This window comes from Bombus vosnesenskii, unplaced genomic scaffold (genome assembly GCF_011952255.1).
Source record: "Bombus vosnesenskii isolate JDL3184/JDL3185 unplaced genomic scaffold, Bvos_JDL3184-5_v1.1 scf7180000013277, whole genome shotgun sequence".
Classification (NCBI taxonomy): domain Eukaryota; kingdom Metazoa; phylum Arthropoda; class Insecta; order Hymenoptera; family Apidae; genus Bombus; species Bombus vosnesenskii.
The window spans coordinates 201,545-226,423 of NW_022882935.1; the positions used below are offsets into that span (position 1 = coordinate 201,545).

A 24,879-nucleotide genomic window follows, 5' to 3' on the forward strand; every position below is an offset into this window, starting at 1 on the left:
GTTCGGCGGACTGGACCGCCGAAGCGAAAGGGCTAAAACGCCGTGATGACGTCGCGTTACAACTATCCGAAGACTGTCTTTGTTTTCTTATTTCTTTAATTTAATTGCGCTCGTACCCGCGTAAATTATTCAGACCTCGTTTAAGTATCGCGGAGAATCGGGATGCGACTATGAAAGCCGCAAGCTCGAAGAAATACGCTCGCAACCAGGCAACAGCTTGTTGCGTCCTGTCCACTAGTTGGCAATCGGTTAAATCGAAACTGTTCGATGGGGTCGCGAACCTTGGACGATATTAACGCTCAGGGTGGAGGGTTGATTCAAGAGTTCTATTATGATTGTGATTTTGTCGAATGTCTATTTTGAAGTGCCTTATTCTCTAAGTGCCTGTTGCTTATATTTTATGCGTCAGTCTATGAACTGCGTTTTTGTCAACGGTCTCAATGACAGCGACTATCGATATGTCGCGGGCGTCTCGCAAGTTGTGCGTCATGTACGTACCTGGTCGAGGGTGTAGCGTAACGTCCAGTTAGCGACATCGTCCTGTGATCTAGTGTCGAGTTCTCGACTGGTGTCAAAGTTCATGACACGTCGTTTGCTATTTGCGAATCCGTCGGGCGCTTAAAATGCTAATTAAGTTGCCGACATGGTTCCAGTTGTAAACTTTATAACGTGCAATGTGGGAAAATTCTAATTTCTCGAAAAATAGCAGATACGCTGTCCGTGTCGTAAACTTGGGATATCTTATACCCTAAACACAGGGCTTGATTCGTGGCCTGAAAGAACTGTCGCAAGCCACGGGATGCGACGCGTACAATCGCACCACGAGTCGACAGCCCGCGACGAGAGTTGAAGGGCTTTCGCAGCGCTCGAGTGACGAAACAATCGCAGTCGCGTGAGCCTTTGATGCGGGAACTGTTTCAGGTGCGAGAGCCACTTTCCCTGGGGAATACGGTCTCCTCGGCACGTGACTCTCTTCAGTTGGAGCACGTCGATCCGAGGCCCTGACCACCCGGAAGAAACTTGCGCGAAAATGCGTCACGCCGGGGAAAAATTGCTAGTTCGCGGAATGAAACGCCGAGATATTTCAGTGGTTCTCATTTTCTCACGTTTTTGTTCTCATTCTGCGTTATAACGGAGAACTATTAAACGATCAACCAAAATACACAGGAGAATTATCGATATACACGTTCATGGAGTAGCGAGCAACAGACAATCTCTTGCCAGCGCATTCGATCGAAACATTCGTAGTCGAGTAATTAAATCCTTTTTCCAGGAATGCAAGTTTCCGCTTCTGTTCGGAATGCTCTCTCTTTCGGCGCACCGCATCGCGCATGGGGTGAAATCAAATAGTGGAAAAACGAGAGAGAGAGAGAGAGAGAAGGGTGCGGCGAAAGGAACGCGAGGCTCGCCTCAAATTCGAATGCTCGTCGTCGGGAAAATAAAAGAGAACAGAAAAGGAGTACCACGAGCCGGAAGCTGGGCAGATTGAAAACGGCCATGCTACGAGAAAATCGATGAGAAACTTACTCCTGTCGCGATTCTTCCGGACAGTTGGTAGTTGTCGCGGTCCAACGAGCCGTGTCGAAAATAGCGGCCATCTGTTTCGGCTGTAATTAACGAGATTCGCCGAGCTGTCTGCCAAGAACACTCCACCGAATAAGTACCTTGCTGTTCCTCTGGTATCGTCGGTTCGTCGAAGAATATCGATAGAGCAACGCCGCGGACATTTTTCGCAAAAAATTATTCACGAGAAGCGAAGGAATCGCGTGGGCGCAAGAGGTTCGGAGAATGGGAAATTTACAAGCGAATTTCGAACGCCGATATCTCGATATGGCCGGTTTCTCGGCACGGGGGTAGGTGGAACGCAGCGGTGTTTCTTTCAGTAATGCATTTTAGAGCAGGCCCGGAGCAGTTCTACTTCTCGGTACATTTCATCTATGCATGAATATCAGAGAGAGTCCTGGCCGTGAGCCGGACGAGCAACGCTCGGTTCCCTTTTCCATCTCGTTCCACCCCTAATTTGCCAGTTCTTTCTGGCCGGGCTCGCGACCGCCGCTCGGATTCAAAGCACAATTAAGCCGCGGCCATTAAAAATTTAACGTCCCGGAGTCTCGTAATACGTCGCCGGGCTGGCCATCAAGCTGCTACTTTGTACGGATGTCCGGTGGAGAGGAATGGCCGGGGTAGCGCGTGAGCGCGCCTGTGCGATCGGCTGCGACCGAACCGAGAGAAGAGAGAGTGTACGTGCGTGCGCGCTCCAAAATTACACGCTGCCTTTGATGGGATTTCTCCCGTTATACCTCGTGCCGTTAAGCGCACTGTACGCGCTTTCGTCGCGTCGTTCCATCCAGATTTTTCCCTTTTTCGAAAATGTACCGGCGGATTCGGGCTTGTCCTTGATCAAGCGTCATCCGATACAGCCAAAAAGCGGCTACAGCGATTCGTGAGTGATGACGCGCATCATTCGCAAATCCGATGACAAAGTAAATCCGTTTTTCAAAAGGAAATCCATTGCAACAATCGTAATATCAGCGACTTTTGCGCGGTGTACGGGCAACCTGTTGAAAATTCATTGCGTTCGAGGATTATTTCCCATTGCAGGCTTCACTCGGCAAATTATTGGTTTCTAGTTGAAACGGCAAGACTGCGAGGTTGTACCTTGGCGCAACGCGGGACGAGGAATAAAATTATCTCGCGAAGCGTAAACCGTGTTGCTTTTTATTGAATGAGACGATGCCGACGATTATTGTGAAACACAAAGAGAAAGGTGGGATGAGTCTCGTATCGTGAGACTCATAAAAGATATTTCCAGTAATCGAAACCCGCGCAACAATTGCGACTTTAATTATCGGCTAATAACGTACAGAAAACGTCCGTACGCATCGCATCCGTTAACCCATAAATAAAGCATCCATTACCGGTGGCTGTGCAATTACGATTCCACGTAAATTTTTCTTCCGTCTCGAACATAGGCAGGTCGGAACGAATCATCGCGCGAAACAACTATCTACGGAAACTACTTTGTCGTTTTTCTTTCCTTTTTATTTCTCTCGTTCGCGCGTTTCCTTTTTCTGTTCCCTCCCCCATTTCCTCCTCTTCTTCGTTCTATTAAATCGCCGCGTCGCGGAGTTTCCCTTTGACAAGGGTTTAATTTAACTGCGTCTCCTTCTCTGATCACGTCAAATTATTTTAGTCATTTTCATTACAGATAAGATACTCTTTCTCTTTCCACGTGGACGAAAGAATGGAAGAGATGGGGAAGAGAAGAGGAGGAACGGTGGGGAGAAAAAAAAAGGGAAGAAAGGAAGAACGCGGCGGGTGGAACGGTACAGGAACTACGTCGTAACGAGACGTTTGATGGACGCGCTTATTCTCGAGAGGAAACGGCTTACGGTCGACGAGGAACGGAGCTCGGACGAGAAGCAGCCTGATGGAATTGAACAGTGGGTCAAAAATTTCGCCTCCAGCCATTTTTTTCTTTCGTTCGTCAATTAGATCGGTCCGATCTTATTAACATTTTAATACCTCCGGCGAGATCGTTCCCTAAACTCGTCTTCTTCTTTTTATTCCGATTAAACGACTACCGTGAATCAGATCGAGCCAGTGATCACGGGGGACGACTTTTCGAATCTACTCTAGAGTTTATGACCACGAAGATAAATGGATGGTACGCGCGGATTCGATTCGATTAATCCGCACACATGGGAAGCATAAATAAATCAGAGAACACTGAAGAGACGTTGTTAATTCGAGAACAAGATTGAAACCGTTTTCTCGTCGTTTACGAATTTACAAATTACCCCTGGTAGTCGGCACAGGAACTACCCTCAGCTCGATTTAAATTACAGTCAGCGAATTCTTGGCGAGCGGCGAGCTTCGTCATCCTAAAGTAATTATACACTTAACTTTTTCGCCCATCGGGCGCAAAGGTTATCTCATACCGTGCACCCTCGACGGACGTCACTCATCCCTGCGAAGGGCCTTAGGGAAGGAGAGAACGGGCGAAGAAAGGGTGCGACAGGGGGTAGCGCCAAGGACGAAACGCTCGAAAGACCTTGTAAAAGTTTTAGGACTCGCGAGAGTACCAGGACGAGAAAGCGAACTCGGCCAGCGGACGAGATGCGATTTTCGTTATTTATAACAGCGAAGTCGCGTTGCCGAGGCTCCCTCTTCTCGCGGCTGGAACCAGACAATAGAAGAGTATTAATATTCACGAACATGGAACTAACGAGAGTAACGCTCTCGAAACGCGAAATTTGTAATTACTTACGTGATTCGCGTCGGATGAGCGCGTTCGCGAACATTGCCATTGCTATCGGACAACGAACAATCGGAAGACCAACAACTGCCATTGTATATGGACGCGTGCACGATTTGGAATTAGTTCGTTATTTTTACGGTTCGGACAAAACGTAAGATCCTATGTCGATGAAATAATAATTATCCGGACACGGCTCGTCAGCCCTCGGATTACAAATGCTCTTCGCGGACTCAATTTGCGAATTCCGCTGGTCCTGTGTTCATTGTTAGGCGAGGATTAATAATACATCGAACGCGCCCATCCCTTCAGCCCGCCTCTGACTGGGGCCCCGACGCACCCCTACGTGCGCGCGCCAACCACGAATAATAGATTCCGACTTGGTCCTTGGGAATTTTTTAACTAAAGCCTGGGAAATCTTACTGGCTACGGTTTCGACGTGGAACATAAATTAATGGCGAGGATTTAAAGCGATTGACAAATTTAAATTGGTTGGCAAGCCTTTGAAACAACCTTTGTGTCGACCGATTTGAATATCAAGAAGCGAGAACGTAATGCAGTTTCGAGTGGATCGAGTCAATTTTATCAACTACTACCAACTCTGACATTATTTTTCCTTTCGTCTCGCGTTAACCGTGTCAAAACCGCAGAGCATGGGTGCATGAAAGATTAGAATAGGGTGAGCAGGTTTTGATAGTTTCGCCCCTTATTGTCGCATAGGGTTAGTCCCTCCGGGGTGCAAAAACAACCATAAATATATCGAAGCATGCGACACGTGTCGACTAATTGGAAGCAAATACTTGAGGGCGAGTTTTTCTCCCCTTTGATCGCACCACGATACTTGTCGTTTTCATTTTTTGTTTTTCCAGAATATTAACCTGCATCCGTGCGCTTTATGTTGGCATGAAATTTTGCGGAAGCGAGATCTGTGAGAAAACCGAGAAACGGGGACAATGGCGGCCAATGAAAGAGAAAAAGGTGCGAAACCGGTCTTCGACGGACTGCGATGATTCTGTCTTCCCTTCCCACAATCCTGCCGAGTATTTTCAGTTCATTAGCAAGTCAAATAACCGAAGTTCCTCGCCAGAAACAGAGAACGCGAAGGAGAGTCGCGAGAACGCCGGAATCCTTCTCTTTTTCCCTTCTCCATTACTCCCTTTTTCCCGCGGCAGATAAGGATACGTCTACGCAACGCCCGCGGAGAAAAAAGAAAGAAGGGATCACGCAAAGAGAATTCCAGACGAGAGCAGAGGATGGATTTGCGTTTCTTCTTATACGTACATATACTTACACGTATATGTACCTTCATGCATATATATGTATATATCTGTGTGTATATGTACGTATATATACGAGTATGTATACGGTTCTCGAGGTGCCAACACCCACCCTCGACGTGCTAGCACCTCGAGAATTTAAAAGGGGATGGCTGGCTTAGGGTTGAATTTCTTCTATCTCCACTTATTTACTCGGTCGCCCAACTTTCTTCAACCGTCGATGCTATTAAAAATAAAAGTCTGCGGGATTTCGAGAGCGCTTCCCCAATTTCAAACCGTCTCTCCTCATTTTCACGTTTCACTGATTTTTCGCGTTACATTTTAACGGGGGAAACCGATACCACCCCATTTCGTTTTTACGTTAAATAATAATTATGGCGTCGTTTTAAGGGCGTCCTAAGAGCACTTGGGCTGCTCGGAGGACCGATCCGATCCCATAATTAATAAGGAGAATTCCATGTATGACACATCACTCGAAAAATTTATGTCCGAACCGATTTTCTTCTTTTAAAAAAACCTGAATTCCGGTTGCAATGTCATGCACTCACGCAGATACCTGAGATTATTTCCCGAGCCTGTTCGCAAGCCGAGGACTCTGAATTTAATCTCGGGTACCACGGACGAGAGGATAGATTAATATAGCGTCCTGGGCACGTACCGAAACGCGCACACGAGATCGAGGATAAAATTGCAATGAAAAAGGGAAGACGCTGCGAAGAGGTGGAAGTTAAACGACCGGGAGACAGCATAGTCGGCCAAGGTATTGTTTCTTATAAGAGCGTTCCTTCGCTTCTGGACGAGAGAAGAGAGTTCGTGCGACTCTCTAAGCAGACTATTTCAGGGAGGAAAGGCTTAGAGTTGAGATTCGAACAACGACCAGACGAAAGTATTTGTGAAAGCTGCTGTAGAAGCGTCTTTCAGACACTCGCCAGTATTATTACATCGGCCAAAGGGATTATAACCCTCTGTCGATACATGTCAGCCTTACGTCAAACTTTATTAAAGCGGATGCAACGATTCGCTGCAAGTTTCTAGCATTTCTTGCTATTCGGACGTTGACCTTTGCCAGGACAGGCGCGTGCTTTCTCTCGATGCTAAACAAAATTGTAGAACATCTCGAAAAATCCGTGTTCGCGATCAAAGAGACCGTATATCTCGGTGAAATCTTGCGATATCGTTTCTACGGTTTCGAGACCAGCAAAGAGAAAAAGGGAACTACCTTGTCGAAGATTCAATTTCCAAAATCCTAGTGCATTTTCCACGGCTGAACGATATCCGTGACGCGTCTGCGGTGGATCAAGCAGATTCCGAAAGAGCGACGGATAGCCTCTGATTTGACGCGGCAAAAACGTCAAAGAATAAAAGAATGAAGGGGAAGAAAAGATAAAAATAAAACGCGGAAACGAAAAGGACGGAAAAGAACGTACACGCATTGTTTTCCAACAGACCGTTCCTGGTCTGAGAAGGGTCGAGTTTGCGTGAAACTAGCGTTTTTGTCGGCGGTGGCCAGCTATCCGACTGCGTGACGACGTTTCGACACTGTTTTGCCCTCTCACGCGGTTCATAAGACGACTTTTTGCGCCGGCTAACAACCGACACGCGTCCAAAAGAATCCGCGCGACCCTCGTCCCACGCTCCTAAACGTCCAACGTCACGTTACCGTAACGGCAAGAAACAGTCGACAGAAGTCACCGGTATGGGGTCGTTTTAGCTTTCGATTCGATGGAAAATTTCAGCAAAGGGAATACTAAACGAGAGCGGATTCTTCGCATGTCGCGAATCCTTCTTGCCTCGGCAAAAGAATAAACACAGAGTCTTTAAATTGGATGCCTCCGATTCTGGATGGCATTTAAAGAAAGAAGGTAGAAATTCTATTGCTCTCCCCTGTGTTACACAGTGTTCCGTTTAATTTTAAAGTTGGGGAATCGTGCAGAATTAATGACGATAGGATGAATCCCTGTGATACCTGAGGGTTCAGTTTTCGCTCGGCTTAGCGACATTCCTCTATCGAGATAATAAATGTAGGACGCTTGGCGACTGCTATTCGATGCTGCGACAATCTACGATACGTCTACGTACTTCGAGGCACTAGACTCGTCGTTCTCGAAAAGCATCCCAAAAGCATAACTGTTCCCAAGACGAGCTACGTATACCAAGACTCATCTTTAGTATAACTATAATAACCGACGATGAACACGCAAACACAATGTCAAGAATTAATCTTTCTCGATGAAGCTGAGCGAGTCTCGAGCACACTCACCCGCGATCCACGAAGCTGCTCGAGACTCAAGAGGGGGAGAGGGCGGTAGGAAAATTCGTTCGAGTTCGAAAATTTCGAACAATTCCGAGCATCGTGTCCCGAGCATTCCAGTGGAATTACGCTCAACTATAGACGAAGAATCGAGGCGGGATGACATAGGTATTGTTTAAGCCTCTGTTCGCCGATAAGACGGGCGAGCACTCAACTTTTTCGGAAAGAACTTTTCCCTTCGTCCGTTTCTCAGTCTTTTCACTTTCTTGCTCGGACAAAACGAGCATGCGAGGGTGCACGGAGAAAGTTCATGTCAAACGCGGGACCAGACGGCTGAACCTGAAAATCAAAGTTTGACAGGATCCGTTTGCTCTCCGCGCGGACTTTGCAGACTTCCGCCGTCTACGAGCACTTTTCCTTCGCCCGTAACGACACCGTAATAGCCTGACCACTCCCAGAGTGCTTGAGCTTTCGTCGTTTCTGTCCGCCTCGTCGACCGTATCTATGATTTCGGGGCAACTACTACCGGCGATTTTGCTGTCTTTAAACACCATGCGAATGGAATACCATGATTTTCTCGGCGATATGAGGGGAAAAGAGGGATGCAAATTACACGAAGAGATAAAATACAAGGGACGAGCTGAATCGTTCTCCAAGTGACAGGGATGATCGTTGGCGTGAAACAATATTGGTATTTCAGATATTTTATTAAAGTTCCAAACGGGCCCGGCATCAGGCCATACAGAGGAAGAGGCGAAGGTCGGGGGAGGGGTGGCATGGTTCACAGTCCTGCGAATACAAACCCATTATCGATTATTGACTGGAGAAACGGAGACGGAGGCAATACAGCCGGTCCTCCTGCGTTCTTTCATTCCGACCTCGTCCACCTGGGAAATCCTGAATCCTGATCGATGAACTCGCAATATTTAATTATTCGAACGCTCGACAACCCGTGTCAAGATTGGCGACATACGTACGGGACGTTTACCTGATACAAAGATTTCCGTACGAGTATCAAACGAATAAAGAGTTTCGTCAATTACCTGGCAAATAAAATGAGCGCGCGGATTTTATCTCAGTTATCGATTTCTATCATGCGGTTAAACTAAAAGATTTCTATGCAAATGATTACGTCGCTGGACGACTCTAGAATATCATATCTGCGACGTTCATCTTTTCCTACAATTTAGGATTAACTGGAATGGCCAGAAAGGCGTGCAAAAGCAGCGTGTGCCTTTTCTTTGTACAGGTTGTATCAAAAGGAAATTTAAGGAGGTTACCAATAATCGAATCTACCAAACCAATTTTGTCAGAGCCCAAAGCGGGCTAACAGCGATGGCAGAGGAAAGTCACGAAGAAAATCAAAGAGGTCGGTCGAAAGCCGGGAAAGCCAAGCAAAGGAAAAGGGAGTGGAAGGGAGAGAATTGAAGGAAAAGCAAACTGGAAATTCCAACGGATGAAATTAATACCAACGAAGCGGGGAAATGAGGCGGAAGGAGAAGAGCAAGGCCGCCGCCTTCTCGATCTTTCTATTTTGCCGCCAGGCCGCTGGATACCGAGAACAGATCAAACGCAATTTCTCTTAAAGCTGTTACTTCCTTTCGCTGTCCACTCGGAACAAGAACGTCGGTCTTGGGGGAGTCCATTAGAAGCGGACGCTCGTGAACCGGAAGTCCCGCGGGAGTCGGGGACGGAAGAAACGCGACGATGCCGGTAACCGGAGAAGCAATGCCAGAGACAAAAAGACAGCAATCGTGTCATGAGAGAGATGCAAAGGGAAAAAAGCGGCAGCAAACAACCGTATTCGGGATTCTTCCTTACTTTTCTTAAAACTAAACTGCGCCGCTTTATACGATAGGTCGACCAGAAACTTTTGTTCCATGAAAAGCATACTCGATTCTGACCAACGATGCGTTGCCAGGCTCTTTTACGCAACTGGAAAGAATTAAACCGGAAACGAATTTTTCTTCTGGCCTCGATCAGACCGGGAACGATACTCAACGTTTACGCGCGCTGTCCGATTGTCCTTTATATCCTATTCCGCTTGGTGCCTTTAAAACCCAAGCCAAGTATCCTCTATCCTCCGTCGTTTCTTGCGCTCATTTCGCGTAAACGCCAACATGGACAGAGAGAAGGGAAAGGGGAAAAATGAGAAAGGTACAGAGTCCCCGTGTACTTTGTTTTCCCTTTCCGTTCTTCCGCTTTTTTTCCTTCGTTCTCTTTAGAGGATAACGAACCACCTACAGTCCCGGCTAACGATGGGCACTTAAAGTTTAATCTACCTAATTAATAGTGCTCGTCTATTACCGTGAGGGTCCCCTCATATTTCCTACCTCCTCGCGAGCTATATCCACCAGCTACAACCCCCTGGAGCAAAAAGCGCCTCGCCTAATGCAGGGAAATGGCTGTTTCCTAAGTTTTCGCCTTTCTTTTTTGCCCGAGCTCGTCTTTAGATTGAACCGTGCTCGCGTACCTTTGCCAGCAAACCACTTAATGTTCCTCCTGGTCTCCTTTTTACCCGCCAACCGGTAACATCGGACCAGAGATGACATTCCGAAATCGAGTAACTCGTGTTGGGTCGATGATAGGGATCGTAAGATCAACGAAACCTTCAGGAGTATTACACCTTCGAGACTACCAACGTCCTAACGCAAATATGAAAAAGCTGCTTAGCAAATACTAACAGGGAAAGTGGACGAGTAGATCGTCCTGACTTCTCGGCGACGCAAACTTTTCCGTAGAAACGATGGAAACAGTTTCTCCGTCTGTAGAATTCCTCTGTAACGAGGAGTGAAATTTCATACGTTCGCGAAGCTTCTTCGAACGTTCGCGCTCGAGCGAGTAACACGACCGGTCGGCGAGAGGTCGAAGTCTTTGGTATTGCAGCACGTGAGCCTGCTCTTTCATTTCCTGTTAAGAAATCTATCTTTCCTGGTGGAACGGTCAAGAGTCGCGCGAGATCGCTATCTCCCGTTATCTCGCCTCCTGTTCACCTGTTTCTCTCTCTTCCTCCCCCCGTTTCATTCTTCCTCTGTCTCCCTCTCGCTCGAAACTGTGCGTCCGTGAGCCGCGAGAGAGGCCGGTCTCGCTTCCCCTTCGCTCGTTCCGTCGATATATCTCGAATTGGCGGGCGCGACCATTAATTTCATTTTATCGCCGCATGGGATTCGAAACGAGCGGCGCGGTAATGCGTTTTAAATGTAAAACAGGCTAAGGCCTTCGGCGTTAACGGGACGAGCCGCCGATAAAATTTGATTCGAACCCGCTCTCCGTGGCTCGTCTGTCCGACCTTGATCTTTGTATAACTCACCCTCGCCCGTGCTCGTACTGTATCTTCGATCCTCGATGGTGTCCATCGAGTTCCGATCGACAACGACAACGAACTCGATACCCATCGTAAATCACCGCCGCAGCCTCTCCCTCTCTTTCATCGGGTCCAAAAAGTCTATGGAATACTCGTTAAAATCGTGTCCGTGGTTCGTGCACGCGTCCACGTCCAAAGTCGATAGCGAGGATAGCGAAGCTAATAAAGACGACGCGCGACTCGATATTTCAGCCGGTGGCGCGCGTTTTATCGGCTCTCGCTGGGGTAGTTTCGCTCTCTCAGCCGCGTTGCAATAAAATTGATACTCCGCAAGGTCGTTGAAACGACGCTGCTACTTCCTGCAGCGGCACGCAGCTGCACCGACGACGACAGACATAAATTATTATGCGCCTGAGATCCGAAGCCAACGATCGGTTCGATCGGTAAAGCTGGTTCGTTGGTAAGAAGGATTCGGGAAGCCGCTGTTCGAGGAAGGGGTGGCCCAAGGGGGTAGGCGAACTAGATGGGTATCGTCTGCCGTTAAGCGGCTCAGCCAGCTCGTACAACTTGCTTTCCATCCTGTTGTCCCACCCGACGCCACCCTGTACCACCGACGCCCTAAAGGACAAGGGCGGTCTTGGTGACTTTATGAATATTCTCTTTGTGGAAGTCGCTCGATGCACTCGTTCACTTAGAACACGCCGGTAGCTCGGCTTGGTAAACACCCTTTCCGCCCTCCCCCACCACCTGCCAACCGCCTTCACGATAGCCTTCACGATCGTCTAATGGAGAAGGAATTATTTACGAGCAAATCATTAAAGTAGAACAAATAATTCCGCCCCGACCACGGAAGAGGGTCACCGAACGCGAAGATCCGGCGAAAAATACCGCGATTTTGATACGGTTCGATAAACGTTCGCTTCGTTTCCTCCACGCTCGTTAAACCTGTTCCATAGTTCTAGAAGGATGGAATTCTTCTTCGCTACTCGACAAATTTATCTCGAAGAGGTTGACGTTACATCCGACGTTACGATAAACATGCAACCGCAACATCATGCGCTGTTAAAATACGATCGCGCGACCCACGCACGGCAAAACTTTCACCTCGTGTGCTGAAATCTTGGTCGGGCTTAATCGAGTAAATCCGAGCGGTCAAGCGAGACGGAATCGCGGCTGAAATTTTCAATGCAGTCGATGAACGGCCGCGAGGGAAGAGGGCTATGGAGGATGAAAGCACCTTGCCAATTTGGAAAGCCTCCGGGCAACCTCGGTATTTCGTCGACTGCAGAGAAGTCAATGTATTCTCGGCCAAACTGGCTATCGGCCCCGCTGCCAACTGGCCATTCAAAATGCGCAAACACCGGCAACAGTGGTCGGTGCACCGCGAGGTCAGCCGACGTTGGATTAATTATGCACCGGCCCTCGGTCAGCGTGCACTGTTCTCGCTCATCCAGCGGCCAATTAGCTCCAAAAACTGTTGCAAGGCCCGAAATCCGTGCGACCCTTTGTACGCCCATCGATATTCCGTTGGAACATGTAACAGAGGAATGGGGAGAAGGAGTGGCGGAGGTCGATAAGGAATCCACGTCTGAGTTAGAGAGACTGTTTTTCAATTATAAATTCACGTTCAAACCGATTTCGTTAAGCCGTTAGTATTTTATGTAAAGTTATTCGATCAAAAGAGTGTCTAACTCGCCAACGCGCGGATAATAGACCAAGATTAAAATATTACGTAATTCGATCATAGCCCCTGCGATATACGACATACTTCGTATAAACGTGAGACATTTATTCGACCGGTTAATAAGGTGTCAATGTAACCCCGACAACCTAAATCCTACGGACCTAACCCCAACTGAAACGTAGATATCATAATCGTGTCAAGCTTGACGCGAATCGTACAGCAGAAGGGAACACGATCCAGCATCCATGGGTCAGAGAGAAATAAAGGAATTCAGGAGGACAACGGTGAAAATGGACTGGTTTCTTCGGTCGTGCGATAGCAGGGACGATGGGAGGAGTATCGAAAGTTGGAGTGCACGAGACTGCCAGGCATTAATCCCGTTTAGCCGGGGTTTATTGCCCGCGCGAAGTAAATTGGTAGGGCCCGCGCTAAATACCAGGAATACAGTTTCCATCGGCTATGGCCACCGAGGTTTATCCGAGTCCCTCCCTGATCCCTGGTTCCCTGCATCTCTGTCTACGCCAGTCGAGATCCGGCTAAAGGGAGAACGACGCGACGAGAGCGAAAGGGCGCGCGTGCTCGAATTGGAAAACGGTGCACCGGATGGATGCGTCTGTACGGTATACTACCCTTCAGAAGTATTTCCGCACCTTTGTTTCCACGGCCATTCTCTCCGCTCTGGTGAAACGTCGCGCACCGAGTGTCGATGAGACGCTTGCCCAGCCCATTATTCGCTCTCCATTCGCGGAAACGCCAATTGGAACCAATGTCCAACTGTGCTAACGGTGGCAAAGGAAAGCACCTAAAGTGACCGAAACGAGACGAGAAAGGTCTAACAGATCCGCAGACATTAACTAGCCCTGCCATCTCTGTCACTACTTCGCGCTAACTTCCTCGACTAAGTAACTAATGTTATTAATGTACTAGGTTGTCTGAAAAGTGTCTTTCTTTCGCAAACGTGTTTTTTTTTTTTTTTTTTTTTTACAACAGCGCAGCTTTATACAAACGTGAAACCATGTCTGTGAAATGTCGCGATGTTTATCTCAACAGAACAAAATGGATCGTACGTAATTCGACGAAATAATATAAAACAAAAAACGTTATTTCCTTATAAAACGAAAGAAACTTTTCGGACAACCTAGCAGCTGGAAGATAGCTAGATTTTCCTAAAAATAAACTTCCTATAAAAAGTGTCTGCACGTACTCTTATTTTGCAGCGAACAGTCTTTTATCAAAGTTATTAAACTTTAGTAGTCGTATTAAAATATCACTACCTGATAGCGACGAACATAATCAATTAATCGATAACAAATAATTTTTATGCTTGACGTCCAGCCAATTAGTAAAACGCTATTCTAGTTTGATCCGATGACAGAGAATGATCGATTCTACAAAATCGAAATTTTGCGGTTAACGTATCCATTATACCAAATACTATATACTTATAGTCTGTAGTGTAGTCGCAAACACCAGCAAACGCAAACGAAACGAGTGTCCCCGCTTGACTAGCCGCGTGCACGAGGGTCGGAAGGTACATAGTTATTGCATTAACTCATCATTGTCATTTTTATCACGTGCCCACTTGAATCAACAACGTTGCTGGTCCCCGCGTTGCCCCGTGTACTGGTCCGCGTCGCTCATCTGCGAGCCGCCTTTCTCTACTCGACCCCTCGAAACCTGTCCGCTTGTTTTCGCGCAACTCTTGAACTCGACCCAGCCCTACACCGGGGGTGAATTCGCGGTGCTTCGGTCCCCTGTGTCCCCTACGTTTCCTGCTCTCTGTTGGATTAGCCGCTAACGACTCGTGTTACTCGTTTGCAACGCAATTTCGCTCGACTCTCCTAACCCCCTCTCCCCTTTCTCTATCGCGTTCTCTCTATCGCGTTTCGCTGCTCGCTCTATTCGCGTTTCCAACGAATGCCTAATTTTTTTTATTCGTCGACCATGAGAAACGATAGATTACGAGAGGAGAATCTGTATGCAGATTCGGTGGAAATCAAGAGAGAGTTTAAAAACATCGATCGCGCGTCTAGTACGACTTTTCTTCCATATTTTGTTAACAATTAATATCTCGATGATATTTCGAAGGAGAATCGGATACTCGTTTCTGAGAAGTCGTTTTAAGGATTGAAGCCCATCGAGTCCAGTCGAGAAAAGGACGACACGCCGTAGGTTTTTGCGCTATTTTATTCGCCGTCGGAGATATCCTCAAGCGGCTTTGTTGCGACCGAGATGCACCGTAATAAACTTGAAACGCGCAGAGAACGAAGACGGTGTAAAGAGTAAATTTCAAAGGGAATTCGAGAGAAGGTGACGGTCATATGAATGCTTCCAAGACGACACGACGGTCCGACTTACTCTCCGGCAACCCTGAGAATATTGTTTATTCAGGATCTAGGGCGGAATGGCCCTCGTGGCGAGACGTACGCGCCAGCCAGGTAAATATCGATAATCCATAAGCACGAGCACGTATCGAGTTTTATGGTATTACTAGCAGCCTCGTCCTATCGTCGACGTCTCGAGAGTTTCTGAGGAGTTTGCACGAGGAATTTCGAGCCGCCACGAAATTCCATCGAACCTCTCGCGACGACGAGGCTCGGTACGTCATTGTACGTACACTCTGCGTTACTATCAACGTTGCTCGTACGAATTAAAATAAAAAGTCGTCAAACCACAAACACAACATGATAGGTTTCCCAGAAAACGCAGATTTCCCAACGACCCAAGAGACTTCGAGCAGACACGATTCAAATCACGAGAATCTCAATTATTTGGAGATCAAAGCGAATGACGGTCCAGGATGGTTTCGCGTCAGATGGCGATAAAGCTTGCCTAGCAATGGCCAGGCGAACGAGCAGGATTAATTAAGGTCGTTTGTTCAACGATTTGCGCCGAAATCGCGCTGGACGAGCGCTCGCGCGGCCCACGCCGGCACGGCCAAGGAACATAACGAATGGGTATCGCGCGCGCTACCAGGAACCGGTAATGCTGGGGGACATTGCACGAACCCGTCGCTCACCATTACTAAGCATTGTGTCTGCGGTTCCAGGCGATTTGTACCCTTGCCGACCACGCGTCAGGGACATTTATTAAAGCGGCACCGGTTCGACAGAGCGCCAGGGCGACAGGCACAGAGAGGGAGAGAGAGAGAGGAAAAGAGAGATAAAGGGAGCTGGATCATTTCGTGCAGCCTCTGACCCTCCAGGGACTCGTGATCGTCGAATGTTCGAGCGCGGAGTTGCGCGACGTGTCGCAACTTTCCATATTAAGTTTTGCTGTTTCCATCCAGTAATTGGTCTTTATTTTACTTTGGTTCTCGCGATAATTCGACTTAAGGTGATTTTCTCGGATGAAAGACGGCGCTGGCAGAACCGATCGCCGGTTCGTTAAGATAAAGTTGAAGCTGGAAATTAAAACGCCAAGTTGGAGCTTACGAATGGCCGATGAGAATGACAGAAACGACGATAAAATTCGCAGAAGGGGTTCCGCTTGGAACTGTGGTTGCTTTCCGTCCGGAATCGTGTTACTCACCCGCGATACACAGGAAGCCCCGACACACCGGACGTGTTTGCCGAAATTAAACAACGTTTCCTCGGTGCTGGGTAGGCGTGCAGTTCCCCGCAACCTGCTAGTCGGATCTCGTCTCATTTAGTTTCGCTTACACCGAAATATTCATCCACCGGTCATTTACCAGAAAGTGAATATATCGTTCCTCTCATTTGTCGTGTCATTCACGCGAGTCTTTGTCTGCACAGTCTACGATTGCTTTATTAGAAACCAAAGAAGAAGCAAAAGGTGAAAGAAGAAGAGTGAAAAAGAGAAGGCACGAAGAAGGAAAGGGTATAATCGAGCGATCAGTGCGTTTCTTAGTCTATAGCTATTAAAATCCTTCGTGAATTTGCTGTTTTAGGAAGCGTTGGAGGAATGAAAATTGAAACAAGAGGAAGCTGCGCAGGTTCGCGGCCGTCAAATACGCGCCGCGAGGCCAACTTATTCGCCGGCTAACAAGATGGTAGCTACAGGGGTGTTTAGTGGAACCACGGCTCGTTAAACCGCTTAGAATGGGTAATTACGATAGAAACTTTGCGAACGAGCCGGCGAGAGAATCTAATAGAAGCTCGTGCAGGAAATACACGGCTTGTATGCTGAACAAGCGCGTCTGCGCGCAAGAAGCATTGTCAGTAGCATCTGCCCTCTCGTTTAAAACGAAACCGTGCACACGCGAATCGAGGTGCGCGCTTTAAATCCCCCGGACACGCTTTTCAGCCCGACCATGCCAATTGAATCGTGTACGAACGAACGAAGCGTGCTGCGTGAATTTCACTGTAATTCTACGTGGCATCGAGAGGGGGCGCGGTCGTTTTCTCTGGAATTTCTCATTTGTACGATGGAAATCCGGTCGGCCAATAAATTTTTGCTACGCGAGAACTTCATATGTAGCTGGGAAAACGCGTGACAAACGGGGTACGTGTTTTCACCATGACTTTTGTCTCGCCGAATAAATCTCTCTACGTTGTTGTAAATCGACTGGCTCGAACATAATCCATTCGATCTTTCAATCGCGTACACCATTCCGTTATCCTTTCCACAATTGTGGACACACTTTTGCGAGCCACCTGGCGTTCACTTTGTTATTAACTTTTTACTTTGTGAATCTAATAGCTGCGCTATTTCGCCATTGAATACGTCGTCTTTTACAACTTATGAAAACGTCGGTTATCCACGAAGCGGCTAATGCCTCTTCTTTTTCTGTACTCGTTTTACCAGAGGTTACATTAACGATAAACTCGGCGGAAAATAAAAGCTGTTCGTGACGCTTTGACCGCGATTACGAGTTTCGGTTCGAACGAACACACCCTGTCATTAGTTGATGGCGGCATTTGACAAACGGCAGGTGGCAAGCGACGAGCCGCTTCCGTAAAAATATACACTTAGCCGGGCAAATAATTCGGCGGCTCGTCAAGCGAACGCGTTCCTTTACGGATTAGCCTGTCAAAACTAACGTCCGCGTACGAACAGCGTGGAACACGCGGTTCGCGTCGGCCACCGGTGTCTTCCATCATCCTCCCATCCTTCCTTTCCCCCTCACTCCTCTTACGTTCCTAATAAATTCACAGGCTCGTAAAAGCGTCTCCCAGCGTCCCTTGGCTCATGCCGCCATGAAATTTCGAATAAATTCACGCGGTAAAAGTGCTAATGCGCGCGACCTCTTTCGAGCCGAGTACTGTTCCTCCGAAATTACCGACCCTTGCCACGTGTAAACTCGTCGAAGACAGGTGCGCGATCCCCTGAATAAAACAGAGTACAACCCCCGCGCCCAACTTCTAACTGCTCTCCATGTTTTACGATACGTGGCCCCGGCTGAAAATCCAGTTTACAAGCGATCAGGGGAATTCCAGTAGGAAGTATCGTAAAACTTCGACTATCCGCGCGAGCCCAGCTATATCGACGATCGCCAACATGGCGCGCAGACTATCTGAGCAATTAGGGGGAAAAAAAGAAACCGTGGAAAAGTCCGAGGAACAAACGTGGGAGGAAAGAGAGAGAAAACCGATAGGAAAAGGATCATCCCTGATGGTAAAGTCGATACGTTCGTGACTAGATAACGGGATAGACGTAATCAAATAAGAAACTCATTCGGAATACAGGTTTCACGACCATGGTGATACATCATCCATAATGAACGAGCATGGAAGGTACGTGTGGAAGCTCGTAAATAACGCACGGCTGTCGAGCGTTCTTCAATCCGAATCGACACGTCGACGTTACTTCAGCATTCTAAGAGCTTGATGATATGTGACGTGCAAACGAGCGTGTCCCAGATTTTTTTTTCTTCGTGTTTCATCCGGCAGCTAGGAAACGTGAGTAAACGCAGCGAGAAGAACGAGCAGTTGGATGTATGTGGTAATTATTAATTAGTTTGTCTAACGTGGCGCAGTCCACGAGAGAATGCACGCGGTTTCTCGGCTTGACCGAGATGAATCAAATAGGAATTCAGTTTGAAATACTTTTCCCGACGGGTGCAGCCGCGCCTCGCCTAAAGGCGGGCCCCGATGAATGCGTGAAAACGTTACGCTTTTCTAAGGTGAAACCTAGGCTTCGCCGCGGCTCCACTCACGCAGCGAGTTTCCCTTTGTTTCATAATTTCAACTAGCGACTGAGCACTAGAACGTTAAACGTGCCACGATTTTCTACATCCTTTTTCACGTTAGATTCCCACCGTTTTCAAATGCGCATGCTTAATTACTTTCGGCGACGACGACGTATCGCTTATCGTTGAACGTGTACGTCCAACGAATTGTACTTTCTGCTGCCATATCTTCGTACGTCAGGAAAGATCTGTGACATGTGGCAGAATAATCGCATTACCATCTAAAAATGGAAGCTCGTTAAAACTTTAAAGAATTCATGCGCGAATTCTAAATGAATACGAATCCAGCGACGAGTAGATAAGTCCAGAAATAGCGAGCCAAGCTGATCGAATAATGGAGCGACGTTAATACACGCGAAAACAGAGGAAACTTGATATGCAATATCGAGCGGATTTTCAATGGTTTGATACATGCTATTTGATTAATTGACTCTCCGTTGCTTGTTCGATCGCGTATATTTCCGGATTTCCGTATGAGATGGTAAATGGAGCGAACTTGGAAAATTCGCGCATCGCTGGAGAACGCGAAGGAAGAAGGGACCGAAACGATAACCGACGATCGATAGTTTCACGGGCCAGCAACAAAATAATTCCGTGGCTCGTTTCCTCCTAGCTACTGTCACTCGTCTGTCCGCCAATTTAATTGCACCTCCACTGAAATCCGATCAAACCTCGTTCGCTAATTAAACGCTTTTCGGCCGTTTGGTCGTCATCGTGCCGAGCTATATTTACATCGCAGCAACGTCGGTCCCGCAGGCCTGAAAAACGACAGTCCAAAAGGTGTGCGCGTAATTATCCTCCACACATTCTCCTTGCATCCTCTGTTCACGCTGTGTCACTTTCTCTGCCAAATTCACGCCACATTGTCTAGCAATTTCGATAACAGACTTTGTCAGGCACCTTGTTTGTTGCTTGACGGATACCGTATCCCAGGAGATAAGGTCGAACTTGATCAGACAGGTGCATTATATTCTTCAAAGGGAATCCAAGAGATTAAAATGTATCGGTGATTGTGTATTTACCGTTCGGGTTTTTAGGAAACGTTCGCTCACCGAAGATCGTTAGGAAGGCAATCTGGCCAAAGGTGGTTCGACCGCGGTGATCGTAGTCAGGTTCCCTTCGACCAAGCTGCTTTGTGCCGCCAGCGCGGTAGCACAGCACTCTATCACGACACGCAAAATCCTTAATTATTATGCAGCAAAGCGAATCAGGAATCCGGATAATGCCAGCAGTCGAACTGCCGTACATACTGGCCCGTACGTAAGGGTTTACGTAGAACGGTTCAGAAGGGGCCGGAGGAGTCCCTAAAACCGCAGTGACCTCCAATTATCCTGTGGGTACCACGTGGGCCACGCGGTACCCATGCTCCCTACGGACCGTCCGCAAACACCCCTATGTCGGTCTTCTCACTGCCTATAACGCCCCTCGGATTAATTCATTATTAAAATAACCCCATTCGGCCCGAGTTTGTTATGGCGCTCTATTAGAGCGGAATCGCCTAAAATCGAATTAGAGCCTCGCCAGACTGTCGCCATTTTTAGCTGTATAATTTATCGTATCGAAACGATTCTTTCGAAGATAAAATTCGTTTAGAGAGAATTTTAAAATACCGCAGGATGTTCATAAAACGAGACGATCCTTTCGAGTCCAATAATACGCACGATTGGTCAGGACTCGCCTAACCAAAGTTCTATCCTACGGGTCATGGCTCAGGGAAAATCAAAAGTCCTCATTACGTATTCCGAGGTCAGAGAGGGTTTCTCCCTCGGCAAGTCTTGAACCCAAGGAGGGACCAGAGGCCACCTAAAACCGGACATTTCAATAAACCCTAGCAAACGCGCGGGTTTAAGCCACTGACCGCGACGCGTCTTGGTCAGCAGCTTCCTCGATCAAATTGCGCATGTCCTCGCGTCTATCTCCAGGGCACGCTGCGAATAACTGCGATCGATCGATCCATCCTGTGGCAATAGATGCTGTATTTTCTTTTATTACCATTGAAAATATGTAAGAACCTATTAATAAGGAAATACTCTCGGAGAAAAAATCTGTCTGTCGAGGAGAAGGAAGGGAGAGAAGAGCCGCGAATGGGCTATTAATAAATGAATAATGCCGAGGGTGGTAAGTGGTAGTCGAGACGCATCGAACAGCCCATAAAACTTTCCTTTTCCCAGGGTGACGGGACGCCGTTCCCCCGTACGCGTCGATTCTCTCGAATTAGCGAAATGATTTCCGGGGGAAAACTTTCCGCGCCGCGCGTCCACGGTCACTTTCTCCCCTATAAATCTATCTCCCCTATTCGCGACCCGCGATTGGCCCCCTTGCTTCTCGGCCGGGTCGATTCGCTCGCTAAAATTCGATCCATTCGTCGTCGGAATAATCCTACGGAGAAACGAATTACCGCGTCTGATTGGAACGAACTCGACCAGAAGCTCGTCGCGTGTTGTTAACAAACTTCGTTAACAAAGTACGGGAAAATGGGAAGCGTTTGTCTAAATCGACCGAATTGGAAAGGTAGCTATGTTCGTTCGGACTGATGGACCGTACAGAAACAGATTAAATTTGAGAACTTTAGCGAAGTGGAGGACCGCGTACGTTTGAGGAAAAATTAGAAAATTTTTCAGCCAGGGTAAAACACATCTCGGTAATGAAATTATTTTCGATGAAAGTTCCTAATAACGCAAAAAATATATTTCATCGTTAAAACTTTATCTGGAAAGGTTTTTCCGTTTTTCCCGTTTCTTTTACGATCCTATTGCGACGGGAACGTACTGTACGGGGCACGAATGAGATTAAAAAATATTTCCCATCGGTGCAAAACGAATCGTCTCGATCGCGACTGCGTTCCACTCGTCCGGCTTTAAAACTTCATTTCCCGGCGTTCATTTCCGACCCCCGTTGTTCCTTTCCGGCGAGTCGAGTGCCACGAACAGGGGTTTCCACGTACGAAGCACGCGCGCGAGTTCGCCCTCTTTCTCGTCTCTTTGTCTTAGAGGTGATCGAGTTCGTAAGAGAATTCCCGCTTGTTTTCAGAATGGGAACTACGAGCATCGGCCTGATCACGGTTCATTTCGCCCGGCTCTCGCGGCACTGGCCGCAAGCCCGGCTACCATTTTCCGTCTCTTCGTCTCTCGTGCGCTCGTCCTTCTTTCGCATCGGCGAACCAGCCTCGAGGAAGAAGAGAAAATTGTTGGTACACGGTCGTACGAGCCCATAAAAATCACGCTCCTCTCTTTTCCTTCCACCGATGGATTATTGACTTTGCGTTTGTCCGACTCGGAGGCTGAATCTTCCCCGATTGCGCCAGCGTCCTGTCCAATCTGCCCATCCATGGTTTTTCTTTCGTAGATTGAGGCCACACGGGTCGCATATTGGATCGAGATTCGCCGGAAATCACAATGTTTACCTTCTGAGAGTCCCGGCCTCCGGCTCGACCTCTTCATCGCCCCGATTCAACGAGAAAAAGATTTCGGGAGCGACGAACGTTCATATTAAATTGTAATCGATAAATTCCTTTCTTGCGTTTCTATCCATTCCAATTTACCACAATTATACGATAAAAAGTTCCATTTCTCTCTCACAATGAATTCGTCTACTTCGCCGCAACCTAACGAGGATATCGACGATCTTAACAAAAAAAAAAAAGGAAGATCGTTCAGAAGCTACGAACGTGTTTGGTTGCACGCGAAGCGGCGCGCAATTTGCTCGGTAGATGATGCCGTGGAGCCGAAACAGGAGTTTATACTTAAATGACGAAACCAGAACACAGCTTTGTCGCATCGGCTGGAAGCCAAATTGGAAGCCGACAGCGCGACTCGAAAGTACCGACGGCAACGGTACGGACAGACAGACTGACAGACGACCAGAGGAGCACCGTTAAAGTCTCTTGCATCCTGTAAAACGCTCGCACGCGAGAGAGAAGCAACGAATCTGGCTACCGGTCGCGGCAGAGACGGCTCGCGACTACACGAGCAGAAAGCCAAAGCAAAGCCACGTTTGGCCAGTATTAGACGCGCCAACGGCCGGTTTAATTACTCTCTTCATAGAGACACTAAATATTCGACTGTCTGTGAGGTGGCCGACCGGACTCGACAGCTGCGCGCATACTGCCGTCCCCGTCTCTCATAGAAACGATAATTACGCGGGCAAAGCTCGCCTACCATCGCCGCACGACTGTCACGTTACCTGTCTAATCCTGACTTCGATCGTTCCTCGCTCGATTTCTCTCGATTCGCCGTCATTCTGGTTGCCTCCCTTTGCGCGGATTAAAGTGCTCGCGTCAGAAGTGAAAGGAAATTTTCAGGTAAAGAGGTTGAATTGATACTAAACCAAGATCGATATTTCCGCGATCTTCAATGGGAATATACAGGTATAGAGAAGAGGAACGCACAAAGATTCACCTAGATCTTTTACAATTTCATTTACTGTCAGGTAAATTTGTTTTCGACTTTTCTCCAGTACGTTCACGCCTTCGACTCCTAATTGATTCGAAACGCGTGTGTCGCGTTTGGCGACAGAACTTCTCTTTTCAAACTTTTCTTCGTGCAACCGAACCCCATGGAAATCTCGTTTCCCGAGCAAACGTGAGCTGTCGCACACGTACACGCGCGAAAGCCGGACGGAAGCTAGGAGAGAGAAAAGACAAAGCTGGAATACGCTGCGAAATAATATAGCTCGTCTTTTAAAGGAGACAACTTCGACTCTCTCTGTCTCTATGTATATCTCTTCGCCTACCAGCCATCTTCTTCCTCATTCGACGACCTCACCCCGTTTTAATTAGCTTCGCCGACTGGTAAACAACAAACCCTTATTTCTCATGAATTAATTTTCAACAATTCCAACCGGGTTGCGCTGGCTCACGCGCAGCACCAGCTTGCTGCTAGCTCCCGCATCGCCCGCTTTTATTCCACGAAGAAGGGTTCGCGTCTCGCTGCGTAACGAGCATCCCCTTTGACGTGCTAGTATCTAGTGCACTGGTTGGCTTCCTGAAATATCTGGGACACGTTGCCTCGTCCGTGCGTTTCTTAACAGCAAAGAAACAATGTTGGAACGAGGCTAACGCGATTCTGCGACTCTTTGTTCGAGGAACAAATGATAATAACATATTTTTCTAAACGAGGTTATCTTCACGATCGAAGTTTCGCTTCAGTCCACCTGGATAGTTTGCAGTAAACTATATCGTTATGGCTGTTCTCCGTGGATATCCCAACATAGTTCATTTCAGCCGACGCGAAGGTGAATCATCGTCGGGGGCGAATATTCAAGCGAGCAGGTAATCGCGGTAAGGAGGACGCATTGCGATGGAAGAAAATTTGAGCGAGAACGGGAAGAGGAAGGCGAAGGGGTAGAGCGGATAGGAGAGCAACCACGGCTTATACCAGCGCGAGACGCTCATCTGCATTTCAATTCGCGCGCCCTCGCCAAGATTTCCACGCTGCACCCTGGACGTCCTGTACGAGCGAGCACGCGGCCTCGCTTCAACACTCTAGAGCTAGAGAGAAGGTCGCGTGTCTGCAGTGGAATCCGATACGATGGATTTGGGATTGCCACGAGGTCGTTTCGAGCACACGCGGTTCTAAGCTGAACGATGGACGAACGAGTCGGAAGCCAAGAGCCTTTCCGCCTCGAACCAACTACACGTGTTCCTGTCTCTGATTAAACTATCGGCTCATGGAAACACTATTTTCTGGCTGACGAATGGGTAGCACTGGTTCGACTAATATATGCGAAGAATTCTCTATAACTTAGGTGAAAAGTAAACTTACCTTGCCGACACCGGTGAGCTCCTTGACGCCTATCCTCCGCAGAAGAGCCGGAGGCGCTGGAGGAGGTGATTTGAGAAGAAGGGCGGCGTATCCATTCGGAAAGATTGGTTGCTCGTCGGAGCCGATGTTCTCGTCGCCTGAGCGACGTCGACGATGGGGGCTCGATGAAAGGTTTAACTTCTGAGCTGCTCT

General features: G+C 47.9%; 1 protein-coding gene across 4 annotated transcripts in view; it reads right to left on the minus strand.

The window, feature by feature from the left end:
• The window catches only part of LOC117231999, a 257,984-nt gene that overhangs the window by 69,996 nt on the left and 163,109 nt on the right, over window positions 1–24,879 (minus strand). For all 4 annotated transcript variants that reach the window (XR_004493050.1, XM_033491062.1, XM_033491064.1 and 1 more), the window contains exon 6: window positions 24,688–24,877. Coding sequence is in view for 3 of the 4 variants with exons in the window: in XM_033491062.1 (XP_033346953.1) it covers window positions 24,688–24,877 (190 nt within the window). In the remaining variant the exon portion in view is untranslated. The remainder of the gene's footprint in view (window positions 1–24,687; window positions 24,878–24,879) is intronic.